At 37.2% G+C, this 12,516-nt stretch overlaps 1 protein-coding gene across 1 annotated transcript; it reads right to left on the reverse strand.

The window, feature by feature from the left end:
- Positions 1-10,253: 10,253 nt before the first annotated feature.
- Positions 10,254-12,259, reverse strand: LOC145158304 (uncharacterized). The gene is made up of 3 exons (XM_079077221.1): positions 10,675-12,259; positions 10,379-10,557; positions 10,254-10,262 (listed from the first exon to the last, which is right to left on the reverse strand). The coding sequence occupies exons 1-3, from the start codon at positions 12,257-12,259 to the stop codon at positions 10,254-10,256; spliced, it is 1,773 nt and encodes a 590-aa protein (XP_078933347.1).
- Positions 12,260-12,516: the final 257 nt, after the last annotated feature.

The following is a 12,516-nucleotide window of genomic DNA, read 5'->3' on the forward strand; positions in this document are numbered from 1 at the left end:
GAACGTCTTCATTATAGTCCATTTATCCCGTCATCCAAGCAGAGCCCTAATTACAAAAGAGAATGAACGTCTTCATTATAGTCACGCTCTTGAGACCCTTCTCTCCAGATACTCATACTCTATTTTCCTATAACTAAATAGACCGTCGGTGTGCCCTCCCAGGGCGCGACTGAAGAATTGCTTGATTGTAGCTGCAGGTTTCTGACGTGAATCTCTTTGTCGACGTTGCATCTCACCCCAAAACGACGTTACAATAGTTCTAGATACTATCATATGGTATAAAATGTGTTTGAATATTTATAATATCTATAACAGGCAAAATGGAATGAAAAATTTTGTACATAAACATAAATGGGATGAAATAGGAAAGTAGATTGTTATTTAGTACACAAATGGGACACAACCTAGAAATAGGTGAAAGACTAGTATATACAAATATTGATACCTTGTAATCAGTTAGAAACATGTTATCATCACTTTATCTAGTATATAAGAGCTTAGTACACAAAGATATGATTATTATTTAATTTGAGCACATATTTTTGAAATATGAAAAATGAAGAAAGTGTTCAACAACCCTTGGAAATGGCTATGGAAATCAAGAAATATTGAACCGAATTAGTCTATTTGGGATTCTAAAATGTAGCCAAGACAATAAAGAAGGCATAGAGAAAAATAAGTTCATTTGGAGCTCATATGCAAAAGTTATAAATGTTTGAAGTTGGCTACAGAAGCATTAGGTATGTTCTCAAAAAGTTGACAGGATTTTACTTATGTTGACTTTGTTGACAAGCAAATTTAAAAGAGCATTTTATGGAGAAAACCTTTTTATCCGTGACAAAAGTAACAATAGGTCAAAAAACACCATAACAAGCTTATCATTTTTGTTAAGTCAATAAGAAGCATTATCTAAGTTCCATATACTATGTTCGCATTAATGAGTTTTTTGAATGGGATCTAACTGCACACTTTCTGCAGGTAACAACCCAAGCTATGGAATCAACCTCGTCCAACAATTTTACATGACTAGTTGTCTACAATTGTCAATGAGTTCCCATGCTTGATGAAATACTTCCTTTCAATGGTGATCTTCTTCATGTTCACTACAACAAAGACCATTGCAAGCTTGCCATTGGTCAAATCAACACAATCCAAAATCCTTTTAGGAAGATTACTAAAGATTATGTGAAGTTATTGAAATATGGGGACTTATTGGGAAAGGTCTTTGGATTGAAACTTTGTACTTGTTTTTGAATTGTAGAGACTTATGTTGTTTTTTAAGTGTACAGAACCAAAAGAAATAATAGCCTACTTATCGTTTTTTGACATAAATTGCAATGTACTTCTCATTTTTAGCAAAAATGGCAGTATACTTAGATTTTTAAAAACAAATAATGTGCAACTTATATTTGTTTGTTTGAAAGTTAAAATAATAAATAAAAGAAAATACAAGACAAGTGAGTTTGAACTAATGACCTTGTACATAACAACCTTTGTATTAACCAATTGTGCTAACCTCTATTACTGAAAAAATTCAGGACCGCGAATATTACTACATTTCACGATTTATTTGACGGTTTAAAATATGGGACTTTTAACTTGCTAATATTACCATAAACATTAAAGTAAAAAAAGGGGGGTGGATATAAGGATCGAACTCACACATTCCAACATAAGAAGTAACTAGCTTCGACTCACAAAACATATGTAATGTTTGTGAATATTAATTAACTAGGTTACAACCCGTAGAAACCACAGGTAAAAAAGAAAAATAATATTGATAATTAAAAATGGTAATGAAAAATCAAAATTTATAAAACTTTATCAAAGTAATAAAATATAAGTTTTGTTTGGACTTTTATATTGATTATATATATATATATATATATATATATATATATACACACACGTATGTTCTATCATTCCTAGCTTTCAAAAAAATATGAAAATTCATCTTTTTTATTTGCATGTTTCCTTTAAAATGATGTATTATTGAGTTGTATACACCTAAATACGCATTTATCATAAGCACAAACATTCAATCAACTCTCTTATTATAATTTTTGCATGATATTATCTTCCTTGCTATTACACTTCTTTCTTTTTCTCCAAAAAAGCAAAGGATACATGCACATTACTTAGCTTGTAGAGAGAATTTGCTCTTCTTTAACAACATCTTTAATGATTGCCTGCACAAACATAAGAATGTATGTCAGACAAAAAATAAGTAAACAAATATGAACCATAAAGTTTTGACCTTTTAGGTCCACATGAATGACAAGAAAGATGAAATAAAGAAGAGTGAAACATGGATTAAACTTCTTCAATTCTCTTATTAAAGAATCTTCATATACATTAACGATTATTTCCATATTTATCTCTCTATAATCTTTAAATAAGCATCACAATTTGTACCTGGGAGGAAGCGGCTATATAAGATGTGTTCAGAGTTACATATGAACAATCCAGATTTGGAGATTTATTGCGATTTAATTGTTGATTCTATGGGAGACCGAAAATCAAGCTACAGAAGGGTGATTCTTACCGGATTTCATGCACCGAGAGTTTAAAGCATGAGAAGCGCAAAATCGTACTTCACTTTGTAAATTTAGGCGGGAAAAAAAAGTTGGGGAAACTTTAAATATTAAGAATAAGTAGGTACTTTAAATATTAAATTTTTTTTTCAAAATAACAAAAATAGTCATAGTTCATAAATAATGGCAAACTTGTGCGATGCGATGGGTGGCAATTGGTTTCATTTCCAAAAATTTCATAATAAATTGAGAAAAAACCAATTATTTGCATCCATTATCGAGTCAATAAATTTGAAAGAGAAAACAACATTAATAAGGATACATACGTTAATATCAGGAAGCATGTATAGATCAAGCTTGTTATCAATAAAAACTTCCAACATATAGTTGTTCCATTGGAACTCTGTCTTTGCTTGTCTCCATTCGATTCATCGCTAAATTTGTTCAAACATTAGGCATTGGAAATTGACTATCATAAAGACCAACATTCAAAAGTACATATACTAACCTCAGTAATTTGACCTACTGTTCAAGAGAATTTCTCAATTATTGATCAAAAGGGAAACTTACAAAAGTTATATTTTTAATGCAGAAATTACAGAAAAATTCCTTTAAATGTGGAAACTTACAAAAATTAGTCTTTAAATACAAAATAACATAAATAACCTTTCAAATGCAGATTTACCCGAAATAACCCTACAAATGCATAAAAAAAAAGATACACTTTAAATGCAGAAAATTACAGAAATTACCCTTTTAATGCAGAAAATGATAGAAATTACCGATGAAAATGCAGAAAATTACAAACACTTACCCTTTAAATGCATAAACTTACAAAAGTTACCCTTTTAATTAGTAAAAATACATAAATTACTTTAAATGAAACAAATTACAAAAATTACCCTTTAAATGCAAAATAACAGAAATAACCCTACAAAAAAATCTTGGATAGTAAAAAAATGAAAATAGAAAAGTTATATTCTTGGTCAATCTCCTAAAATAAATCCATACCAAGTGTATTTAACTCTTATATCCGATCAAGCCCGGAAATTGGAACAATCTTCTAGTCTGCCAAAAAAGTATTATATTAGTCTTCTTAGGGAGAGAGAGCCCTAAATGGAATCGAGGGAGCAGAACTACCGATACATGTTATATATTTGGTCAATAAGACCACAAGAAACAACACACCCAAACATAAAACACATATTTTGTAAACAAACTGCATACAAACTGTAACGCTTGCAGATTCTCGTCAGTCAATTTAGAGACAATAAGCGTCAAAAATGACTTTTTGATAGAAAATTATTTAGAATGAATAATCTTAACTAAGTTATAGTATATGTCACAAGGGTTCCGTACATATAAAAAACGTTGAAATCCAAGTTATAACGAAGAAGTTATGACCCGTCGAAGTTTTACGGCTAAACCGGCACGGCACCGTGTAACGTAAAAAGTGAATTTTTGATAAATTACTTTTTAGCCTTAGCGAACTAAACGAAAGTCCTAGCATACGTTAAACCGAGAACATACATAAAAAGAACGTCCAAATTTGACTTCGTATGAGGAAGTTATGATTTTTCTAAGATTTAGCATAGCAGTGCACAGCTCGGAATTCGAATTTTAGATCGACCAATTTTTAGCCAACACAATATAAACGAGACTTGAAGATCTCATTAATGGGAACTCAACGATATAAAGATAGACGGAAACGAACATCAGATGACAAAGTTATGAATTTTTAACGGACTTTATTTGTCTAAGTCTGTTAAAATATAACTTTAAAAATAAAGTCAAAATTAGTCAACAGAGTCTAAACAAAAGCTGTAGATCCCGTCGATACCTACGTGTGGATATAAAGAATGTCAAAAACAGAGCTCGTATGCGAAAGTTACAGAATTTAGAAGTTCATTAAATTTGGAAGAATGCGACGGTGACACGTGGCCAAATCCTGACCTTCGTTTTCCCTCCACGGCTTCGCACAAGATCCGAAAACCTGGCCCTTGTACGTGAAGCGTACTGAGTACACACAGCGTACTCCGAAGCTACGCCCAGCATAGTCCGAGGAGCCAGCGTATAAATAGATGCGAGGTTTCTCCATTTTCTTTACACCTTTCTCATTCTTTCTCTCTCAATTACTTCTCTTAACCCCTACCATTCCCTAGCACTTCCCAAGTGTTAGATGCGAGTCCCAGAGCGCCAGAAGGCTCCGAAAAGAAGAGTTTTCGGCTCAGAAGTTCTGCCCCCGCGGAGCCCGGTTCCTAGCTAAACCCCCTTGTAAGTAAGTTATGCTTACCCTACTTCAAGTATAGCTTATGTGTAACGCCCGTGTTTCTGGGCTAGGCATTAATGTTGATATAATAGTCTAGGTTAACCTTTGTAACTCGTCTTGAAATAATAAAGATGTATTATTTGAGTATTATGTGTTTTGTGCTTAATTGTGTGACTTAAATGAATTAAGGATAAAAATAAGGTCAAAATGAAATGTTAGATAAACCCGATATTGATACATGAAGGCGTAGTGGTCGTGACAAGGTTTCTGAATATATATAGAATGCTGAAATCCGAGTTATAACGAAGAAGTTATGACATGTCGAAGTTTCACGACAGATGCGACACGACGCTGAATGACGTAAAAATATGAATTTAAGATAGAGCGATATTTAGCCTTAGTGGTCTAAACGGAAGTCGTAAAATTCGTTAAACCGAGAGTGTGCATAAAAAGAACGTCTAAATCTGATTTCGTATGAGGAAGTTATGATTTTTCTAAGTTTCGACTTAGCGGTATGCAGCCCGAAACTCGAATATGAGATCGAGTGATTTTTAGCCGAAACAATCTAAACGAGAATCGAAGATCTCGTCGATAGTATTCCAACGGTGAAAAGACAGATGAAAACGGATGTCAGATTAAGAAGATATGATTTTATAACGGAGTTTTCCTGTCCCGGCCTACTAAAAATAATATAATAAAAATAATGTCAAAATTAGCCGACTGAGCCTAAATGAGAGTTGTAGAGCATAATCTCACCTACGATTGGATATAAAGAACGTCGAAAACGGAGCTCGTATGCGAAAGATATGAATTTCTGAAGTTCGGGGCACGAACTTCCACCTGTGTCAGAGCTCACGGCGTGAGCACAGTGTTCACGACGGGAGCAGAGACTGGACGTCTTCTAAAGTAAGTGGACGAATGACGAACGCAGTAACCTACTAGGCTTACGACGTGAGGATTGGAAACTCACGACGTGAGTTGGTGGTTGTCGAGGCCAACAAAATTAATAACCCTAATTATTACACACTAAAATAGTGTATAGTGGTAAAGGGATCGAATCCACAGGGATTGGTTCAATTTAATAACTCTATGAAAAATCTCTTTGTAAAAATACTTGGAAAATGACAATAAATTAAAACTGGGGGTTTTGGTGTTTTGAAATACTTGAAACAAACTAGAATTAACTAAGATTTAAATAGACAATTTCAACAAGAATAAGAGTTTGATGTAAAATCAATAAGAGAAGGATGGTTGACTTAAGGTTCCTCACTTTGACTTTTGATGAACATATCATTAGAATCAAATGGTGCAATACTTGTTTTAAACCCTTAATTTGTCTATAGTAATCCAAGGAGCTTGAGATTACCTAGACTTTTCTTAATTGTTGAAATGGTTAGAGAAGCTCATAACAATTTCCTTAGTTAAAGTCACTAATTCCATTAAGCATGTAATTAGTGAAAGTCAACTAGCATTAAGAACCAAAAAAATCACCAAATCCAAGAGGGGTCAAATGCTTTCACCACCATGTTGGAGAAAATGTTTTTATGATTGTGTGAAGTAAAACTAACACAAGAATCACTTGTTGCTTGCTAATTTGAAGATCCTTTACTTAATCAAGAAATTAGCCAACTAATCACCACAAACACATTTAAACTCATGAATAAAAACATGCAAGTAATGATAAGATGTTAAAACACAAAACATTTTCATAAAGATTCAAACACAAATTCATGGATTCTTCAATATTCAACAAAAGTTCAAAGGATTCAACAAAAGTCAACCAAGATTAGTTTAGCCAAGCATGACTAAACTCAAGGAAACAAAGTTAGTTAAGATTGTACCAAACATTTAGCAAGAATTAAGAGATGAAATGGTGAAGTTCTTGAGGGTTCTTGGCCTTCAAAAAATGCTCCAAACTCCAGAGAGAAAGTATCAAAATCGAACCTCCAAGATTTTTCTAAAGAGGCACACCAACCTTCCCAATATAGAGCTCTAAGTAAAATCCCGAAATTGCCCTTGTCATGAATCCACGCGGGCCGCGGGGAATCTTACGCGGGCCGCGTGACTTCGACGGAAATTTTTGGGCTTCTTCAAGTCTTGGGCCCCCACAGCTAATCCATTGGCCCAGTTCGAATCCAATCTGCTTCTAGCCCATTTCTCTTCAATATTTCTTCAATTTGAGCCCAATTTGTCTCTCCACATCACTCAAAACTTCCGCAAATTCCTAAACATCGATCTTGCACACTCAAGAATTCTCCCGTGGCTTTCAAATTTAAAGTTTAATTCTTCCAACCCTTCAAATAATTGACAATCCCACTCCATGCATCACCTCTATAGCCATCAAGCCTAAAATCCTCGTTGTCCTCCAAGTCCAATTGCTTTCCAAAAGATCCCGCTCCGCTAGTCTCCTTAAAATCTGTAATTAAGCTCACAAAACTCGAAAGAACCCGAAAGTGGTCATAAAATAACAAAAAGGAAAATATGCATGGAAATTATCTAAATTGTGAATGAAATATGCTAAAATAAACTATAAAAAGAAGTAAATAAAATGAAGCTATCAAATCACCCCAAGCTTAAACCTTACTTGTCCTCAAGTAAGACAAGACTAAAATGAACTCGGGATGAACTATCCTAGGGAAAATAAAAAGAATGGATAGAACCGCGGAACCTGATCACCGTTAGTCAACATGGTCAGAATTGATCTTGCTATTACCTCACGAATTTTTCATCCGATGACAATGGGACCATAAACCACAGCCAGGACAACTCCTTTAGGTGAGTAAGGAGGGATGAGCAGTCGCAGCCCAATGGAACATGCATACAATGAAGAACATCTGTAGTAGGGAGAAAGCAGTTGGATGGGCTCGTGTGGAGCTCTTCTTTTAAGTGTACACTCTGATCTCATGTCTGCCGGCTACTCTCATGTGTAATTGGGTTTAATCGCTCGGGCACCGTTGTAGGAATCGGTTCACTTAGTGTTGGCCCAAACCTCCTGTAGTATCCGACTCGACAGTCTCCCTAACATCACCAATTTGCGAAAAAAAAAACAACTCGATCTATATACAATAAAACAACTCTAAATAAATGAATATCAAACGCCGGGTGACCAAAATGTAGGAAAATTTGTTCAATAATTGAACCGGTCACCTATCTACGATTATTGCAGCTTGAATTTTTTTTTTTTTTTTTCATAAGCCAAAACGATCCCCATAAGGCCCGGTTTCAAAATTTTGACAAAATTGGGAACAAAACGGGGAGTGAAAGGTGAAACCTTTCAAAAATTTATTTTTTCAAAATCCCGAAAACGCGTTGAAAAATGATTTATTTGGATCCGGAAAAAGTGAAAGCATACGAGACGTCCTTCTAGCTTGATTCAACACACCGGGACATCCAAATGGATGATTTCAAGAGCATTTGCATTAAAACCTTCATAGAATGGCTTCAATCGGTGCCCATTGACTTTGAAGATTTGTCCCGTTTCTTCACTTTGGATTTCCACCGCCCCATGGTCAAAAGTCTTTATCACAACAAAAGGTCCAATCCATCTTGACCTTAGCTTGCCTGGAAATAACTTCAATCGTGAATGGTAAAGTAAGACCCTATGCCCCGGTTCAAAATGCTTCCGGGTGATGGACTTGTCGTGGAAGAGCTTCGTCTTCTCCTTATAAATCCTTGTGTTTTCATAGGAGTCGTTTCTCAATTCTTCCAGCTCTTGGAGTTGAAGCTTCATATGTCTCCCCGCCTCATCAATATTGTAATTACATTGCTTGACCGCCCAAAATGCACGGTGCTCTAATTCGACGGGTAGATGACATGACTTTCCGAAAACCAACCTAAAGGGTGACATTCCTATCGGGGTCTTGTAAGCGGTCCGATAGGCCCATAAGGCATCATCAAGCCTTAAACTCCAATCTTTCCTTGTCGGATTCACTGTTTTCTCTAAAATACTCTTCACCTCACGATTTGAGACTTCCGCTTGACCGTTCGTTTGAGGGTGGTAGGCGGTAGAGACACGATGGGTCACGTTGTACTTTTTCAGCAAGGCCTCCATCATCTTATTGCAAAAATGCGTCCCTCTATCGCTAATCAAAGCCCTAGACACACCAAATCTCACAAAGACATTAGATTTTAAAAAGTCGATAACCGTTTTGGCATCATCCGATCTTGTGGCTTTGGCCTCAACCCATTTAGAGACATAGTCAACCGCGAGCAATATGTAAACGTTGCCAAACGAGACGGGAAATGGGCCCATAAAATCAATCCCCCATACGTCAAAAATTTCACAAACAAGGATTGGATTTTGTGGCATTTGATTTTTTTGTGAAATGTTTCCCGTCCTTTGGCACCGTTCACAGCTTTTACAAAACATATAACAATCGCGTGACATGGTTGGCCAAAATAATCCACATTCAAGAACCTTTCTCAAAGTTCGGCTAGGTCCGAAGTGTCCCCCACAAGCAAATTCATGACAAAATTGTAAAATGGATTGATGCTCTTGTTGGGGTACACATCGCCTAATGATTTGATCGGGACAATGTTTCCACAAATAAGGCTCATCCCACACATAGTATTTTGCATCACTTTTGAGCTTGTCTTTTTGAGCACGTGAGAATGTGTCGGGATACCTTTTTGTGACCAAAAAGTTAACGATATCAGCATACCAAGGAGTAGATTGGATAAGGGAAAAGAGATGCTCATCCGGAAACTCGTCCCGCAAAGGGAGAGGAGTTTCATTTGAAGTGATCCGGCTTAAGTGGTCGGCAACAAGGTTCTCGCATCCACTTTTGTCTCGGATTTCCAAATCAAATTCTTGCAATAATAAGATCCACCGGATGAGTCTTGGCTTTGCATCTTTCTTTGTCATCAAGTACTTGAGAGCCGCATGATCCGAATACACTATAACTTTGGTGCCAAGTAGGTATTGTCGAAACTTCTCCAAAGCGAACACTATGGCTAATAGCTCCTTCTCCATGATAGAGTAGTTACTTTGAGCATTGTCTAGTGTCCTTGATGCATAATAGATCACGTGGGAGGCTCTTCCATTCTTTTGACCCAAAACGGCGCCGATAGCATAATTGCTTGCCTCACACATGATCTCGAAAGGGAGATCCCAATTCGGTGGTTGTATGATGGGGGCGGATGTAAGCAATTCCTTGAGCTTGTCGAAAGTTTCTTTGCACGCCTCATTGAACTCGAAATCGGTCTCCTTTTGCAAGAGTTGGCACATTGGTCTTGTTATCTTTGAAAAGTCCTTGATGAATCGTCGGTAGAAACCTGCATGGCCCAAAAAAGAACGAACTTCCCGAACACAAGTCGGGTAAGGTAAGCTTTGAATAACATCGATCTTGGCCTTATCTACCTCAATTCCTTTTTCAGACACAATGTGACCCAAAATGAGACCTTGACTCACCATGAAATGACATTTCTCAAAGTTTAAAACCAAATTTGTTTCAATGCATCTTTTCAAAATTTTGGTGAGATTGGTCAAACATTCTTGAAACGAGTTCCCATATACCGTAAAGTCATCCATAAAAACCTCAATTATGTTTTCGACATATTCGGAAAAGATACTAACCATGCAACGTTGGAAAGTGGCTGGGGCGTTACACAATCCAAATGGCATTCTCCGGTATGCGAAAGTGCCAAATGGACATGTAAATGTTGTCTTTTCTTGGTCTTCCGGTGCCACCGGGATTTGGTGAAAACCGGAGTACCCGTCTAGACAACAATAGTGAGATTTCCCGGCCAACCTTTCTAACATTTGGTCGATGAAAGGCAATGGAAAATGATCCTTTCTTGTGCTTGCATTGAGTTTGCGGTAGTCAATACATACTCTCCACCCGTTTTGCACACGGGTGGGGACCATCATACCTTTGTTGTTCTCGACCACCGTGATTCCCGTCTTCTTGGGAACGACTTGCACCGGGCTCACCCATTTGCTATCCGAGATTGGATAGATCATCCCCGCATCAAGTAGCTTCAAAATCTCTTTCTTTACAACTTCCATCATAGGCGGGTTCAACCTTCTTTGCGTATCCCGACTCGACTTGCATTCATCCTCCATCAAGATTTTGTGCATACAAGTGGAGGGACTCAAACCTTTGATATCCGCAATCGTCCAACCCATGGCTTCCTTGTGTTCCTTCAACACCTTGAGGAGTTGCTCTTCCTCAAATTCGGTTAGATGAGTCGAAATGATAACCGGAAGAGTCTCATTCTTGCCCAAGTAAGCATACTTCAAATGTTGAGGTAGGACCTTTAATTCCAATTCGGGTGGTTGAACAAGGGATGGAGACAACTTCGTATGGGTTGGGGTCAACTCAATTTGCTTGACATCAAATCTTGTGGATTTCTTCACCTCTAAATTATTGACCAACTTCTCAACCTCCGGATCCAAGGAATAAAACTTTAATTGCTCGACTAGCTTCCCAAAATCAAATCCTTTGCTTAAAATCATTTCCAACACATCGCCATTAGACAACTCGAACAATTCTTGGGTCAGTGGCTCAACAACATCTACAAAGTACATAGATGAAACGTCACTAGGATATCTCATAGCATCATAGATATTAAAGCTTATTGCTTCACCATCAAACTCCATTGTCAAACTTCCCGCATATACATCAATCTTTGTTCTAGCCGTTTTCAAAAACGGTCTCCCAAGCAAGATTAAAGCCGATTTGGAGGACACTTGCTCATCTAGATCAATCACATAGAAATCCGCCGGGAAGACCAATTGGTTCACTTGCACTAGGACATCTTCCAAAACACCTCTAGGAAAGACACTTGATTTATCCGCAAGAGAGATTATGACACCGGTTTCACTTAAGGGTCCGACATTCAATGATTCATACACCGAATAGGGCATGACATTGATAGAGGCACCAAGATCAAGCATAACACTACTAAAAGTGACATCTCCAATCTTGCAAGGAACCGTGAACATTTCGGGATCTTTGCATTTGGGTGGAAGTTTCCTTTGTAAAACCGCGGATGCATTTTCATTCATCAAAATTTTCTCATTCCCCTTCAACTTCCTCTTGTTGGTACAAAGTTCTTTCAAAAACTTTGTATATCTCGGGATTTGCTTGATTGCATCAAGTAGAGGGATGTTTACTTCCACCTTTCGAAAGGTGTCCAAAATCTCTTTCTCCTCCATGTTCTTTTTCGAAGTCGCAAGTCGGGAGGGGAATGGCGGTTGAGTGGCTATGGGTGTTACTAGAGGGGTAGTCTTCTTTGGAACTCCGGCTTGTGCATCGTTCTTGACTATAGGTTCTTCAACGGGAATAACTTCTATTTCTTCCTCTTCATCTCTTGGCTTCTTCTTTGAACTACTCTCTCCGGCTTGTTTGCCACTTCTCAAGGCCACCACATTGACATTTGGGTTCTTTTCGGTTTGAGAAGGCAATTTCCTACGGGACTCCAACTTGCTTATGGATGTAACTATATCTCCCATTTGTGCTTCAAGGTTGGAGATACTAGTTCTTATCTTTTTTTGGAATTGTTGGGTACTAGTGGCTAAGGATTTGACAATGTCTTCAAGAGACATTCCGGAGCTACTTGGTTGGGATTGAGGAGGTTGTTGGTGATGTGGAGGGTGTGGTTTGGATTGATAGTGTGGTTGTGGATGTTGGTAGTGAGGTTGTGGTGGTGGATAGGATGGTCTAACCAATGCATTTTGAGGCAATGGTCTTGGGTTGTAGTTCATGTTGG

Source organism: Lactuca virosa, chromosome 2 (genome assembly GCF_052849685.1).
Source record: "Lactuca virosa cultivar CGN04683 chromosome 2, Lactuca_virosa_CGN04683_v6, whole genome shotgun sequence".
Classification (NCBI taxonomy): Eukaryota; Viridiplantae; Streptophyta; class Magnoliopsida; order Asterales; family Asteraceae; genus Lactuca; species Lactuca virosa.